This window comes from Scomber japonicus, chromosome 2 (genome assembly GCF_027409825.1).
Source record: "Scomber japonicus isolate fScoJap1 chromosome 2, fScoJap1.pri, whole genome shotgun sequence".
In the NCBI taxonomy this organism is placed as follows: domain Eukaryota; kingdom Metazoa; phylum Chordata; class Actinopteri; order Scombriformes; family Scombridae; genus Scomber; species Scomber japonicus.
In genome coordinates, this window is record NC_070579.1 from 26,576,095 (window position 1) to 26,593,914 (window position 17,820).

Sequence of the window (17,820 nt, forward strand, 5' to 3'; positions counted from 1 at the left end):
TTTACCATATTACTGAATAGTCAGATTAAAAAATAGTCACTGAATAAAATATGTTAAAGAGAAAACTGCATTAAAACCATGACCAGGTGTTTAAATTGTATTCTTTAACATACTGTTTGTTATTTGCAGCTAAATTACTGACAAGAAAAGAGGACCATTATGTAGACTGGTCTGACAAGTCACAGCTGTTGTGGATGCACACCTGCACACCTGCACACCAGTACTAAAAGGTCCTCTTAAAAGCTCTAGGAATGAAAACCCAGCAGGGGGCCCTGAAATTAAGATCAATTTGTCAAACTGTGATAGAGATACTTGTGTTTTATATTTGTTGGACACTTCTAATATAATGCTTTTAATATACTGATGCAATAGTTCCTACTGTTTCAAGTGGTAAGTAATTAGATTGTAAAATGATACTTCCCTTCTACTGCCAAAGTCAAGTTTGGCATTTGCACCCAATATTAGATCTAGCTGTCAACGCTAAGATAGCCAGGCTTTGGTTTTAAATTAGCATCATACCTAGTACATATGCAGATATAAACATATCATGTGTAACATCACCAAGCAGGGTATTACAGAGTCTGCACAGCTGAAACCAGAGGAAATCTGTTCCACTTATTTTTAGAGGTGTGCTGTCAATTTATTCCAATTTTAGTCTGTATTAATTTTTTTTCTTCTAATTGAAACAGCAGCACAGCTTGCAAATGATTTAGCTAGAATCATTTAAATGCTACCACTGTTGAACCAGTTTTCAACTTGTTGATGTTATTCCTTTTGTTGAGATATTGGTGGTTGATGGTTTTAAACTCAAATATCATTCAGTGTTGTTGTGGCTTTATCGTTCAGCTGAGAATTTGTCTACAGTTATGGAAAATCTCTCTTACGCCAAAGAAACTTTGAGTACTTGAATACTCACTTGCTAACTTCCTTATACTGTGCAATCTCTTCTATGTAGAGCAGGTCATGCAGTCGGGCCTGGTAGTTGTCTTTGGTCAGAGTCTTGTCCAGGACTGACTGGGTGAAGAGCTGGTCGGCCGACAGAGGGATCTGATAGCGGGAAAGGAGGCTGCGCTCCAGTTCAGCCATTGTCTCATTGGGACTGAATTCTACAATAGTCTTACAAGAAGAGTCCCAGCGTTTTGCAGTCATTAAGAGCTGCTGCCTGGCCGCCATCAGGTGTTCTAGGTCTGGAAAACAAAGTACAAGAGGATGGTTTAAACTCATTAATTACTGTAACCTCTCATTTGATTAGTTTTGGATCCTGATGGTTAAATGACCATGCCAGGTAGCAGCACTGAGGCCAGTTAAGGGCCTTTGTCACTTTTCCCCCCCCCAAGTCTACATTATCTCTGCAATGTGAGCTGTAATAATGGCAAAATAACTGAAAACATATAATACATAAGATACTCTTTGTATGCTGTCAAATGCACTGTATGCTATAATTACCCTTCAAATGTTAAGGAAAAAAACAACCCTAACCCTAACCCAGTGAATTATCTTAGTTGATGTAAAACATGTCAAGAATTTAACACAGTTCTAAGTTCATTTTGCCCAAAAAGCATGATCAAGTTTTGGTCACATAATATTAATTGAACACTGAGTTCTTTCTACACCTCTGTTTATTAAAACCCCAGTTTTCAAAAGTTTTTTATGCCATCTTACAGCCCAAATCTAAGAATGTTAACTACATGAAAAAAGCAAACCTGCCCAAAATGATTCCAAATCACTTTATATCTTAAAAAGCAATGTGACATGTATGTGTTTAGATATACAGTATAATGGACACAAGCATAGACAGTGTTTCAGTTTTAAAACATTCCAATATATCATTTTATATACATCGAGAAAATGTTTGTTAGCATACCTTCAATAGAGGCAGCATCCACCATGATCCGCTGCATTAGCACAGGCTCTGAGCCGAAGTCAAAAACAATGGTCTGTCTGAAGGTACCAAAGATTTCTGTGCTGAAGCCCACTGCTACCTTGTAGACACAGTGATCCATGCCGTTGTCCACTGCCACTGTCAGAACAGCAAAGTTTATTTAAAGTGTATTTGCGACAGAATTTCAGTGAGTTGCAATCCACTGTAAAAAACTTCAACATAAAGTAAAACAAAAAGAAACAGGTTGTGAATGAAACAAAAGATCTATGAAAGCTAGTGCCAATACATCATTAAAACACTGCAACAAGAAAACATGTTGAAATGTGCTGTAAACAAGATGTTTTAGTTTTTTTTAATTTAATTTCTATTATTTAAGATAGTTAACAGCCTGGTCTGGGATCTGTTGTTACTCTGAACTGGACAAAATATGACCCAGTAAAACAAGTCTGTTCAACAAAAGAAAATGAAGAGCTCAAAACACAATTAAAAAAAACAATCCTAAACCGTTAACTTACAAACCAAGTAAACAAGGATCAGGAGGTCTTTGTCACTTGCCTACACATGCTATGTTAACTACAAAATAAACAGTATGAGCTGTGCTTGCTGCTGGTTTGGGTGGAGCGTCAGTGCCAAGAATGCCAATATATTATCATGTCCAGTCATTAGACCAATAAAACGTATGGGAAAAAATAAAAAAATGTATCTTGAAACTCTGAAATACATTCTCTATATTTCTCGATATCAGTTTTGAAAGATCAAAGGTCAAGTGAAAATCAAGGTTAAAGTTCTAAAAAATTGAATTCCATACACTTTAATTATGTATAATCACAGAGATGTGTTAAAATAGGAACAATGATGCTAGGAAAAGCTCTTCTTGCATTAGGATTGGGTAATATTTTAGAAATGTGAGGGGGAAAAAAAAAAAAGGGGAAATCCCCAAAACTCCCATCCCCTGGTTACTAAATATTGATATATGACATACCTGCTGTCTCCTCTCCTGGAGTCCACTCTTGGCAGCCTTGTGTGAGGGCATCGAACCGCTCGCCAGCAGACACGCCTGTGATAAAGAAGTGCGGTCGGTGGGCATCATAGAGGAGGGCGATGCGGTAGAGCTTTCTAGCCGGCTAGTCAGAGACACAGAGATAGATAATCAGAACAATCTCATAATCAAAGGATGATTAAAACCACGGTCCAACAATGACTGACAGGTATGCAGTGTAGATTATGGCTTAATCTGCCTCACTACACAAAGAAAACAATTGAATATGCACATGCTTGTTACTCAACACTTGATCCTACCTTGCACAACAAGGAGAAGGTCCAGGAGTGGGAGGACTTTTTGGTGGTCACAGTAACAGAGAGGCTGGAACTGGTTTCTACATTCACTCCTTCTAAACAGTCACTTAGCTAGAAGGAAAAAAACAACACATTAATTATACCACTGTGGAAATCACAGAAATCTTGTAGTCTTGTACTCTTGTGTGAAAAAAAACCAAAACCAAAATCCAAAGGGGGTTAAGTCGAAAAAATATGGTAGATTGTTAGATGTCTAGTGTTTCATTACTTTCAGTTATACACAGAATGGACAAAAAAGAAAAAGTTAAGTAATAGGGTGCATTGCTGTATGTAACCTTAACATGAGAGCAAATGCACATCTGAACTTAAAAAAAAAAAACCAACTCTCATACATTTTGTGTGTATGTATACTACCCACTGAGTTGTACTAGAGTGTTGATACTGGCTGTTAGATTTAATAGAGAGAGGGTTATGAAAAGGCTTTCAATGAATCTTAACACTGTAGCAAACAGTTTGCTACAGTCCAAAATGTAAATGTCCATCCACCACAAACACACTCACCACTTTCTCTGGGCAGAGTGAGTTCATCCACTTCTCTATCAGGGTCTCCATGTAGTTTTCGGTGAAGTGTTTGCTTTCCTGCTGCTGCTTGAGGCGGATGAGGCGTGAAGCATAGCGCTTCTGCCATTCCATCAGCTCTTCCTGCGAGTGGGCTGACGTGCACTGGGCCCCGTACCGACACAGGCCCTGCTCCAAGTACCTATGGCAAAAGGCAAGCATCGTGATCAACTGACGCTAAAATTTTGATGATCAACAAATTGTTTTAAATCATGATTTCACAAGAAAAACCAAACATTAGCTTATTGCAACTTCTCTAATGTGAGAATTTTCATTTGTTTCATATTATAATAAATTCAGTATCTTTTAGATTTTTTAACCAATGACAGACGTTAATTTTTTTTGACACAAACATAGGAATCTAGATCTCAAAATGTCTATTATGTAGACAGTAGATAACTGACTAGCAGCCAATACCAGCTTGATATAACAGCAGACCAATACAACTGTTTAGTGTTGAATTCACAGTGCTGTTGGTGGGACAAAGTACAGGCTATAAGACAGGACTAGATGTGAGGCTCTGAAATCCAGGATGTATACTAATGTTGGTGAAAGGCTCTCATCAGTGCTTATAGAGATCATATTAAAATTTATGGCAGTTAAGTACTATGAATCATTATTTTATAGCCTGGAGTGCAACTGAGAACCATGATGAAAGTTATATTGGTGATTTTTCAATTAACTTGGAGTATATTTATTAGTCACTTCAATCTATCACACAATTCAAACGAGTGGACATGGCAGATTAATTTTCCACTGCAATATTCTGTATGAGACATTCAATGAAAAATTCATTACTCACACCTGTGTTCAAACTATGAGACAGTTTGTATTACCTTTTACAGAGGGTGTACTCCTCACTGCTGGTGACTCCTCGGGGAGGAGGTCGGAACTGCCAGCCATCTTGGACCTCTGTCAACACACACAGCCAAGTGGTCAATATGACACTGAGCCAAAGCCTTCAAGAACACCACAAAATGGGCTTGAGCCAGCTGGTGACCTATTCAGACACTCAAACTGCCAACTACCTAAGTTAAGACTTTGTAAGCATTAATAATATCTACTGTACTTAAATACAAGTGTATGAATCTTAGGACTACAACTAACGATTAATTTCATTATTGATTAATATTGATTTCTTTCTCAATTAATCAATTAGCTGTTTGGTCTATAAAATGATGAACAATGCCAATCACTTTTTTCCAAAAGCTCTAGATGATGTTTTGTTTTGTCCAAACACCAAAGAAAATGAGTCAAACCAATTAAATCAATTCTCTAAATAGTTGGCAATTAATTTAATAGTGGACAGCTGATCGATTTATCATTGCAACTTTGAATCTCAAGTTAGAGGATATACAGAAGTCCTCATACTGTGAACACCAGTCTCATTTCTTTAAGCGCAGATACCAGCAGAGCTTCTGTGGTCGGGTATTTAGATTCATATACAGATACACCTGATTACTGTTACCCATGTTTATCACAAAAATATAAAACTAATCCATTAATTGTTGCAGCTCTGATGGATCTGGAGTTAAAAGGACATACAGAATTCAGTTCACACTATAAATGTCTTACCTTCCTCCTGGTCGTCTGTGTATTCTGGTGCCATCTCTCTATTTATCGCCTGACAAAGATAAAGATAGGGCGAGATAGGTGGAGGTAGGGGTAGAGAAATTATTACTATTATGTCAGCTTCTAACATAGCCATACAATCTGTTGAACCACTAGACTTATTCCAGACAAATGAGTAATAAATCCACAACAGGTATAAGCAGGACAGAGGAGCACAAAGTAATTAAGTTAGTGCTGGAATCAGGCCATTATTCATCTTTATGACTCTCGCCTGTGAGCATTAAACCATCATTTATTTAAGTCACAAGCACAAAAAGGCATGAACAAAGGAGGACAGTAACAACATCAGTGAGGTATACAGCCCCACAGCCAGAGACACTCACCTCTATTTCTGAGAAAAGCATTTTTAATCTGGACAGGTCTTTTGTGACAATGCCATTCTGTGAAAGAGAGAAAAAATAGGAGTTTTATTACAACACACTGTTATGCTTATTTTTATGAAAACCATTATGCTTTAGAATGATATGGTAGATTTTGCTTGGTGGTAACATATCTAAATCTGTCACCATTCCACTGTTTTAAACCTGCATTATACAAGTTCACATATTTGCAGCTCCAAAGGGTAGTAAGAGATATCCCACTGAACTTTAAACATAAAGACGCAGATATTAATGTGACATCAGTAAAGTTCATCTACATACAGACAGTGTAAAGGTGCTTTCAAGCAGTGAGCAGGTGTCACTGCAACCTTCATTGTTTTCAATATAAACACCACAGTCATCAGAGCTTATGATGGTTTACCTGTTTAAACTTGTTGCTGTAGCTCACCATGTGACCATGGTGACCACAGAAACCATGGGGTGGGTAACAAATCCTGACTCAACTGGAATAAGAGTCTCCTGGATTATTATGCTGGTTAGCACAAACCCACTGTACTGTATATTGTTGCTAATTTCCTCTGATACAAGCTACAACCCATTATATGTATATTTATGATAGTGAATGGATAGCAGCAGCAGACAAAGGAGGACAGGTTTGTAGGATCACAGGTCAGGAGCTGGAGCGGTGGCAATTACTCACAGGCTGAAAGTTGCTCAACTGCTAATCATCATTTTAATATATCACCTGTGATGGTGGGTACGATTTCCTTTCAGTACCTGACACCACAAATTAATCTGAAAAAATATGGTGAATATTTGGGATTTCAGTGGGAAATTTGTATTTTCTATTGTAAGTGCAATTTATGATTCAGATTGACATGAGTTTATTTACTTTAAAATATCACGGCAATAATTAACAAAAAGCCGTAATAGAGATGTTAATTTGTTCTCTGACCCTAATGATAGCCAGATCTGGTAAATCAGTTAAAGTGTAGTCAGGTCAAAACTTTTCAGTTCCAGGTTTTTATTTTTTTTAAATAATTTTTAAAGAAAGAAGAAATGTCCAATGCCTATTATTAATTAACTTCTGACCTTATTCCAGTGACCACCTGTCTTATTTCTCTAAGGACATATCAGCACAGCTTTTCTAGTCTGTTTTTTAAATCCATACATACATACATACATACCCTGATTACTGTAAACCAACTTTGTGACAAAATATACTGAGATTAAGTAACTCATTTATTAAATGAAATCTAAGAAAAACAGTGGGTTTTAGCTACATCCTAATAGCCAAATGACAACCCACTTGCATGACACTGATCAGGACAGCTAACATACACTATGTTTGTAGTGCCAACACAACATCACAATATTATTCTCAAGTGATTGTCTTGTGTGCATGAAAAAGTCAATGTATTTGCTGACACGTCCACTTTTAGAATGATAACACAGAGACATTTTGGAATTTATGTCTACAGCACAGCTTAACGCACAAGTCTACAATGAAAAAAAAAACTAAGAAAGTACTTTAGGGAACACAAAAAGCCAGAAAAAATGCCAGTGAGTAAGTGGGAGTAAAAAGAAAGAGATGGGCACAAGCAGAGAGGAAAATATAAACGGTCAAAGGTGTGTCCAACATGTTGTGTTTATTTGTGTGCCTCTAAAAGAGACAGAGAGCGAGAGCAAGCAAGAGAGCAACATCAAGCTGCCATGTAAACAGCACTGTCCACACATAAAATATTCCATGACCTTGGGACCAAGTTAAACCTTTCTGTGTGGGTGCATGTGTGTTGAGGTGGACAGGCAATTGTTGCAAACAGGAGAAGAGTGGAGCAAAGCAGAGGGAGTTGGAGAAGGGACCTCAGCAGAAACTAAGTGTTGATGCATGAAGGCAGCAGTTAGGATAAGTAAAATGAGGGAAAAGTCAGACAGGAGAAAAAGTGGGATTAAAGAATACCATAAAAAGTGAGCTGATGTCTGTTTCATCTAAACAGTAGCAATGTTACAGTTAAGGCATCACACCAATTTTCATCTTAGGTATTTATTTGCACGTGGCCATTTTTAGATCCTGACTCATAGAATATGACTCCGACATTAGGTTCTCATATAGCTAACATATTTATCTCAAATGATTTCATTAGCTAAGAAAGAAGCGAGTCCACCATGTAACCATAAGGCTCCTAACTTTTGGAACCATGGGGCAAAAAAGAAGTTGAATTACTTTTCCTGTGTTTCTGGCATTTTTACTGCACACATCTTTCAATAAAGGACAGACCAATGTCTATCTAAACACATTTGATATTTTTTACGTTTTTTTTCCAATACTACACATTTTACTGCTTTGGTACATAAAACGTTAGATGAGTCTGAAACTTTTCAGTTCATTTTTTATGATGCCAAATTCTTCTACGTGTGACTCATTTCATGAAGCTTAACTTTATAAACACATTTTGATGATGATGATGAGCATCCTCCTAAATTTGATGGCATGTTATGTATGCCAGTACTGTATCTCATATGATTGGAGCATCCCAGGTCACTTAAAGTCTTATTCATCAGTATACAAAATTTAAACCTCTAGACCTGAAAATGTCTGCTCAGCTATTTCCTCTTGTTGGGATGTTGATGTGTATTAGACATGTATAGGAATGATATTCAAGCCTTATGACACATAGACTGAACATTTTAATGTTCAGTCTATGTGTCAGCTTGACATCTGTACGCATATATTGTATACATTGTTCTTTAATCATACCATTGGCTCTCCATACAAGGCTTTGGAGAGGATGCTGGCCACCTCCTGCAGGCTGCCATCCAATACCATGGAGCGCAAGCTGGCCTGTAGCGAACCGTCTCCCCTGGCAATCTCTTCTGCCAACACTAGGATAGGATGAAGAACACAGGGAACGGATAGGGAGAGAATTAATTCAGTGCAGTTAAGTTTCTTTGAATACATAAGTTGTTTCCAAATTTGTTGTCTAAAAAAAGAATGAAATGGATTGGATTGGGGTGCAGCTGACAATTGCTTAAACAATTCAATGATTACTTCTCGCAGGTTTTGTATGTTTAACTAAAGCTCAAAGTCAGTATTACAGTGGCAAACCTCATTCAAGAAAGTAGACTATGGCAGTACCCCGCTACATCAGGGTCTCCACTATTTGTTAACCACCAGCTCTAACTGAAGCAAATCAGTAGCCCCAACATTTGATGGCCTTTATCTTTCAACTCTGACCTGAAGCCAATAGCATTAATTCAAAAGACACAGTTAACAACATGGATCCTGCAAAATAAGACAAAATTTAAGATTTCTTCAATTACACTGTGGCCGAGTCATGTTAAAATGCTTTGCTGACAACACACTTTGTCAACCACAAGATGAAAAAATACAGACAATACAATATCAGCAGATGGTTCCAGTTTGAATTATTACTCACCATGTTTGCAGTCTTCATCTGCTTCATCATAGTTTTTCTGTTGGAAATGGAAAGGGGGGGGGGGGTTTGAGTGAGTAGAAATATGATACGATAACAAATGGGAATACTTTATGTTTGAGGGTCAAAGCTTCATATAAGCTCCAAGAATGGCTATCTTTGGCTCACAGTGGAGTCCCTCACACTATCATTATAGGACTTAAGTAGTTTCCATAATCTTAGGGCTTAAGTAACTGGTGTAATTTTAGTGCTCTGGGAAGATAACATAACAGGACTGTGGAGTGGAAAAGTAAGTTCATGGCTCTCATTTATAACCTTCTGTTCTGTGTAATTTAGTCAGTGATTAGAAGTACAATAGTGAATTTCGAGTACAACAGTCGGCTTTCGGTGATTTCATTGTAATGTAATAATTAAAGGCTAGGAAAAAATGATATTCTGTTCAGTGATGGTTATGTGACGCAGCTGAATTTGCACTCAAACAATTATGTTTATACTCCTTAAAAGAAACATAAACCACTTCTCCTCCAATAAAAAAACCTAAAAAATGTAAATCTATAATAGACATATTATGTAACTGTGTGACTGCCTGGTGTTACAGTAAATGGAAAGAATTTGGGAGCCACATAAAAGAGGAGAGGACAAAAAGATTAGGTGGATGTTATTTTTTGTTCATATGTGCAACATTGTGCCCGACATGACACAAATGCAAATACGAGACAATTTATAAGGAGCCTCAATGTCGAATGTGTCAACATAATGTCAAATGTGTAATCACCTTTAATACAGGGTGTTTGTGCTCTGTGTGCAAAGAGAATGTGGAACACAGAAGCTGAACCACACCAGTAAATAATTATATTTAGGGTAGTTTGTGGGGTCAACATGAGTCATTAGAAAGTATTAGCGGCAGTAAATGAGCAAGCCATTTAAGTCATTTATGACCATCATACGGTTTCATCAACCACTGATGCTCAGCAGAATTGGTGACACATGACCTGCATAAAAACCTGGTGACAATTGTTACATTTTCACTTGTAAGATAAAATGTCACTTCTCTTGGATCAATTTTGAAAGTCTATCAGTCGGCATAGAATTCAACACAGCAGACTACTTCATCACGAGATGCTGATATTTTATTATGGCGCCCCACATCTTAGCTACACTAGGTACTTAATTAACTCCATCCTGGACAATAGGTTGCATGCTTGGACCACCACTGTCCTCACCAGCTGAAGGAAGGCAGCAATGCGGTAAAGCAGGGCACGGCTGCGGAGGGGTCCGGAGGTGACGACAAGGGATGGAGGGCTCGGCGAGACAGGGGCTACGGAGGACTGGGCTTGGGGTGCGAGGACCACCAGGGCGTCCGTGCTGTGGCTGACTGCCGCCTCGAACTCCTGCCTGGTTAACGATCTGCTTGCTTCTTCACATGACTTCTCCGCTCTCCTGTCCGCCATGACTCAGGGACAAAACTTCTGGAACCAGGAAAAGAAAACATTTCAAAGACAGTGTGAACATCTTTTAGAAAGCATGGTTTTGCAATTTGACATCATTTTCCCATTGCTTATCGTATCTACAAAACTGTAGCATAGAAACAGGATTAGAAATCCTTTAAAACGGAACGCACTGTACTTCCATGTTTGCCTTTTAGGACGCTGAATGCTGAGACTGAAAATGGAAATCCATTCTTAGACACTTAATTTGGCTGTATTAAAAATAAATATAAAATGTGACACCATAATGCGTCGAACTGAACTGTGAATTTTGTGAATTATACACACCAACAATATTCTGTGAGTTCTTCTGACAGAACAAATGTTGAAGGAATAGAGAAGGAGCTGATTGAATGGTTAAGAACCTCCTATCCAACACTTACACATCCTACACAAACTCTTTCATACAGTGTGGCGAGCATGTGGTCGTACAAAAAATAGCAGCGAGCAGTTTTGTGATATGAACTCTGACATAGAACTGCTTGGTCTTGAAATATCTGTCAGTATCTGTCCCTCTGCCCACAGTTTAAAAACATTTTGCAGGTGCACCACGTGTTGTAATTGTTGTCATTAGTTAAAATCTCAAATTGTCTTCATGCTGAGAATGAAGAGAGGCTCTTCACTATAGTCTAAGACACTTCTCCTACCATAAATTATGCACAACACACAGGAAATATAACAGTGGCATAGGAGCAACATTCCTTTTTTCCACAGGAACCAAAACGATTTGGATGACACTACCTTCAAGCGCAGAAAAACTTTTCATATGTGATGTATTAATCTAAAACTGGGTCATTTTCACAAAATCCACAGCTCTGTCCATGACATCAGGCAGTGTATGTTTCCACTGTAACCTTAAGTATGCTTGATCGCTGTACATGTGTGTGTGTGGACATGAAAATAGGTCAAACTTATACTGACCATCTGTAAGTGTACATCAGATTATACAATCAGACAAAATAAAACCAAGAGCACTCCCACACACAAACCTATTGGTGAAATGCATCTGTATTTTGTTTGTTTCACTTTGCAACTCCACCTTGGCTCGCGATTGAATTTTTACTTCCAAGGAGGAATTTACAGGAAACTACCTTAATAACTTTTAATTACCACTTTCATCCCAAGAGAGAGAGAGAGAGGGGGAGAGAGAGAGAGAGGGGGAGAGAGAGAGAGAGAGAGAGAGAGAGAGAGAGAGAGAGAGAGAGAGAGAGAGAGAGAGAGAGAGAGAGAGAGAGAGAGAGAGAGAGAGAGAGAGAGATGTTGAGGAAAAAAGGAGATCAGAGAAATAGAAGAGAAGGCACTACTCTATTTCTGTCTTGGGAGTTGTGTGACATTTGTTGACACTTGTTGTTCAGCTGACAATCAAACTCCATGGACACACGCACATGAAACAAAAGTACATGATAATGAATGTGTCGTGGAGCTTGGGGCTACGGAGCTACAGCTAGGCATCTTTCCATGCTTGACAGGGCAATAAAATACTTGCAATGCAACTGCTTGCTGTGTGGGTGAAAACTGATTTATTTTCATACATAAGGAGTATGGTTTTTCTACATTTCAAAATTTACCAAACTTAATTTCTGTCAAAATACCACCAGCCACTTTATTCTAAATTTTGCTCAAAGCCATTCAAACTACACAAGCCATCCACAACCAAGTCAGGTCTGTGTCAAATAGACTACAGTCTTTGTCAACACTTCTTCATGGCTCTTTGACAACATGAGAAGAATCCACCACCTGAAACAATGACTGCAGAGTTGATCAGGTCATAGTTCAGCCTTAAATTTGACAAGGAGTTTCCCTGCCTACTGCACTCATGATGTATGTAGCTATGTATTTTTTTATTGAAGCTACACAGATATTCTATTAAATGTTTTAAAATACTACCTGCTGCAGCACAAGGACATTCTATGGTTCCAGCTTCTCAAGTGTTACATTATATAGCTTTTTTTGGTTTCACTGGGGTTTTTTTTTCTTCAAATTTACCATAAATTAAATTTTGCTTGGGTGACCCTGGGTGTCACTGTGATGGATATTTTTTTAATCAATTTTCTTACATTTTATAAACCAAACCATTCATAAATTCAAATATTATTCCATCATGAAAGTAGCTGTCAGATTCAGCTCTAGTTTCTACTCCTAAAATTTGTTTTACTAGTTGTAGCATGCAATGTGGATGTCTGCTCACCAGGAGTCACATCCTCGTGTGGCTGGTCTGTGTCAATTCAACAGGAGGAGAGAATAAGGCATCTAAGGGTGGCTCCTAAATATCTTATATTCTGTGTCTCAGCTCACACAGTGTACATTAAAATATATTAAAATATATTTACATCCAGCTGGGAAGAACAGCGCTTGTATGAGAAGTGTATTACATTATCATCTCGAGCTACAAATCCAACAAAAGCATAATAGCATTGTTTGGCATCATCTGACTTCTTAGACTAAGGGCATTGTCATAATTGATAATGTAGAATATAAAGGCTTTATAGAGACTAGACATCATGACATACTGGGCAGTATGCAGGAGGAAACGGGTGTTGTGATATTCATAGCCACAGAGCCAAACAGTCAACGTCGACTGTGTGCCAATAGAAAAGCATGCTAATATACTGTGCCTCTACTTTCAGGTCTAACTGTAATATGGAGCATATGCTACGTGCTTATATTTACTGTCATCATAGTTTAAATCATGCATCATCCTCAACTGCACTGATGCAAGCAAACAGAAAGATACACTAACCACCACCTGATGAATTAGACAAGTAAAAAATGTTCTTTTAATGTGGATCCACACAAAACGTCTATTACCACATATTACATTGTGGTTTGTTAATACTTTTCTGTTTCATAGACCTACAAACTTCACTTTAAGTACAACCACTTCAAATGTGTGTATCAAACACAATACACACAATACTCATCAGGTCATGTATTACAAATACTATCAACAAAAAAACAGCAAAGACAGGACTTATACAGGCTTGGCTTAATGCATCACACATATGAAAATTAGTGAGTCCAGTAACACGTCTCAACATGTTTTGCAGAGCCAAAAAATGACCGTATTAGACCATCAGCATCCTCTAGAGTGCACCTGCTGTCACATTCCTCTTCTTCACTTGTAATTAAAACTTGTGTGTGAGTTTGTTTGCGTTTTTAACCCCGGTCCCACCATCCTGGGATTTAAAGGAGTGTGTTGCCAATAAATTTACATCATGACACACACTTACATTCAAGTGTAGGAAGGAACAGTCTTTGGTGCTATGTGGAGGAGGAGGCGGTGCGAGGTTGAAGGAGGTGGTGGGAGGATACAACACCTAGCGACTTTTTTGCACAGGAGGCTGTAACTTGTACAAGAGACTATATGTAAATATAAATGTGCAATTGCCTCAGTTTTTGGACCTGTCAATGTTGACTGTGGAGTTAAAGTTTAGGCCAAGTGTGTGAAACCATAACGGGAGGGACTTTAAGAAAAACTTGGCAGCTAAATTAAAAATAGTTCTGCAGCTTTTCACCGACACCCACACAAACAAACTGAAAATCAACTTTCAGGAAGGTTTGTAATTGTAATATTTCTAGAAACTGGCTTCCGGTAACCACGATTACTCATTACTGCAACACACCAACCACATGCAACAAAAGCTACTTCACTAAGTAGCATCTTCATCGTGCCAGGACTTGGCAAAACGAGTATAACACTGTATGAACTCTACATCTGCACTGAAACTGACGCCAAACAGTGTCAGGCACGGATTAAACCCTAGTTCAGGAAAGGAATCATGAAGACTGGTTAATGTAACATGAGTTATTACCACTGATAGTAAATCTGATTTATCCCATTTCCCTGATTTAGTCTCAAAGGAGATTCCAATATTTTCCTATATACCAAACTTGGAAATGTGAAACCAATACACTGTAATGTCAATCTATTGTCTCTTTAGCACCAGCAACATTTCATGAATAGGTTCAAGTTTAATCAGACAACAAAACAGCAGCAGGCTCCAGTATGAGAATCTGAACCTCAGTCTTAGATTAAAAGAAGCAGTGTGACCTCCTTCACACCAACCAGCACAGATCAGGATAGGGAGGGTAGGGTACAGCATGACCTGCTGGGGAACACCAGGGCCACGAAAATCTCAACCTTGGCCAATTGCCTTGTAACTTTTGGTTCTATTTCCACTTCACAGGTTTCACCAGTTGCACTGCAGCTAATCTCAAGCTGGCAAAAAAAAGACATTGTATCACACACAAAAAAATGCTGCCCCAAAAGCCCTATTATGGTTATTATGTGCAAAAATGTATGGAAAAATAAACATATGGTTGCTAATTAAAATTCCACATTAATTAGCTGATGCAGAATTTCCATCCTAGCTCTCACCTCAGCTTGGGACTCCGTTTTTGATTATGACTGCCTCACAGAAAAAAGTAAAATTGTGGACCAGTAATTTGGGATACATTTGTGACTGCTCATCCTTGAAAGAGACACAGCAGCCAACTGCTGTATGTTCAAACTGTATTAGCAGCATGATGAAAACATCAAACTACAAAGAAAATGTCACTTGCTGGCAGAAGTCTCAATTTTCATGAAAGAACATTCACTTGACATGTGGAAAAACTGAGTAAATCTGCCATTTTGTCTGAATTTTGCAATAAACAGCATATTAACCCTGCAATGAGTGTTTCAGATAGTTAGAATACCCAGCAACAGGCAACTATGCTTATAACAGCTGCTCTAGCCCAACTGGCACTGCCTGAGTCACCCTGTTCTTGTCTCTTAGGACCATAACATACAGATAAATTCCTCAGCTAATGTACATGTATGCATGTATGCATGTATGCATAGGGTGTACACATGACACAATTTAATCTGAAATTAGCATTGATGTATAGCATCTATCCTATGATTTAACAGCAGAATTCTACCAAGTATTAAAACAGAAACAAAAATAAAACACACTTTCAATATCCAGTGTTGCTTCAGACCGCACACCTCCTTAGACAGACAATACATGAGTTTGAACAAACTAAGCATGATGCATGTCCTTAGCAGCTAATACGTTAGTACTTCATGTACTGTATATATTCTTCTTCATAACCTCATTTTCTACAAGAAAAAAAGTCAACTTCTGCCGAGTTCACTTCCTCTAAAAGTTCAAATATTCAGATGAGGAACAATCCTATACGCACATCAGCGTATCCTATGCACATAGTAACTGGCCAGTTAAGACAATACGTCACTGCACCTGTAATATCATAATGTATACAGCTTCTCAGGGGCATCTTAAACAAGAAACACTGGTCCAGCTTCTGTTCAAACATAGCAGGTTGAAGTGGACTTGGTGCATGATTGAAGCATACATACTGCATGAGGGGAGAGTAATATAGCATTATTGCCATAGCGGCAACTAACATATATTCAGAGGTGCCTGTGTTATGACACTGAGGGACAACACAGTCGTTACAATATAGTTTGTAGATGTTGTACAGTATGTGCAGCATGCAACATGAGGGTAGAAACTGCTTGGGCTAGCAGAGAAGGACAATTGCAGGGAAATGGAAAAAACAGGGTCAAAGATGAAACCAAACATAAGACTGATCTCAAAGCAGTTCTTTCTTCAAATAAGTGAGTACTTGCAGAGACCAAAACCTGGGCAGCGTTTCACACTTACGTATATAGACGTTACCTAATGTTTAGAGCTTGCAAGCCAGTCGCCTCTTTGGGGGCAACAACAAATAGTTTGGCGGGTTTCACTGAGTGGGCTCCTACTTGTTTTTTCCCCCGTTTTTAATGTCCTTTTTTGAGATCCTACCACAGGAGCTACTGTTTAAACTGCTCCACATTGGAGGAGATAGCGGATTTTCTAGCTGTGGATGTTAAAAACAAATCGCTTGCTACCATCCTGACATAACGTTATTTGGCAGCCGTGTGCAGGAAACACGGCTACAAAACTTTCAAATTCGTCTGATCTCAATCAATAGATCATCAAGAGAGCATACACTTTAAAACACTAACGTTGGGAATGACTTATTTCGTCTTTTAGCTTGTACTTACAGCTAGCTGTTTTGTCTGGTAAACTTGTTGTGACTGTTGCAAGTCTGAACGATGACGGCAGCGTTGACTTACAAAATCCTGAAAAATGTCCCCATTGTGCTTATTAACTCACCGTTCACGTCTGCACAGGGTTAACTAATGTTGCCACTAACCAGAGTATGCGTACCTAACAGTTAGCTTGCTAGCCAAAACACGGCCTTTCCTGGCACCAAACTGGCAAGCTCACAGCAAGAATAGCAGCCTGGTTTGTTCATGTTAGCAGGCTAGCTAGCTAGCTAGCTAGCTGGCTAGGTTCGCCGAAACAAAACGGGCTCGGGCCTGCATTTTTGCCACGGTGTTTAGGCGTATATAATTGATATGACATCGTACTGTTATCCGTGCATGAACTCAAAGCTTTCGTCAGTATCCTAATGATTTATGGAGGGGATTCGTGTCAGTGGTTTTGTAGTGAAAGAGGCAACTGAAAGGTCTGAAAATGGGAAGTCAACACTTACCTAGCTTTACTTTCTACGCCATCTTGGATCCACTTGTCAGACCATCGCAAAGCATAGTGGGATGTACTGATCTGAAGGTTGCGAGGACTGGTGTGTGTGCGTGCGTGCGAGTGCACGTGCGTGTGTGTGCGTGTGTGCGTGCGTGCGTGTGTGTGTGTGTGTGTGTCCTCTAATGGCAGGGGTCTTCATTGTCACAAACTGTTTCTCTTTAAATACTGTGTTTTTTCTCTTTTACACATATACGGGATGATGGATTATTATTTACTGTGAATTCCAATAATATTGCTTTTAAATTAATGAAAAAATAGAGGTAGAAAAATAGAAAAAAAAGAATTTTGTATTGTGTTTATACCAGAGGGTCATTAACTTGTTTATATGTATAAATTACATAAACCACAGCTGTGACATTTTGCTCTGAGCATATCTTTATCCCACAATCACAGTGGCTTAATATTGGCATGAGAACACAAAAAAATTAGGCAATATATCCTTTGGTTAAACATTGTTTTGGTTTCCACTTCAAACATGTTGAGCAACCAAAGTTTCATTTCAGAGTAAAGAGGGGAGTTGTGTGTTAAGAAAAGCAAAGTCTCTGGTCAATTAAT

The 17,820-nt window shown here is 38.5% G+C and overlaps 1 protein-coding gene across 1 annotated transcript in view; it reads right to left on the bottom strand.

Moving 5' to 3' along the window:
• Nucleotides 1-17,248, bottom strand: part of helz (helicase with zinc finger) — a 56,720-nt gene extending 39,472 nt beyond the window's left edge. The window contains exons 1-12 of the mRNA XM_053338838.1: nt 17,216-17,248; nt 10,406-10,651; nt 9,186-9,222; nt 8,507-8,631; nt 5,752-5,808; nt 5,372-5,420; nt 4,633-4,708; nt 3,740-3,938; nt 3,182-3,289; nt 2,865-3,006; nt 1,865-2,020; nt 917-1,187 (exon numbers count right to left, since the gene is read on the bottom strand). Coding sequence (XP_053194813.1) covers nt 917-1,187; nt 1,865-2,020; nt 2,865-3,006; nt 3,182-3,289; nt 3,740-3,938; nt 4,633-4,708; nt 5,372-5,420; nt 5,752-5,808; nt 8,507-8,631; nt 9,186-9,222; nt 10,406-10,633 — 1,448 coding nt within the window. The 5' untranslated portion in view covers nt 10,634-10,651; nt 17,216-17,248. The remainder of the gene's footprint in view (nt 1-916; nt 1,188-1,864; nt 2,021-2,864; nt 3,007-3,181; nt 3,290-3,739; nt 3,939-4,632; nt 4,709-5,371; nt 5,421-5,751; nt 5,809-8,506; nt 8,632-9,185; nt 9,223-10,405; nt 10,652-17,215) is intronic.
• Between the last annotated feature and the right edge of the window lie 572 nt (nt 17,249-17,820).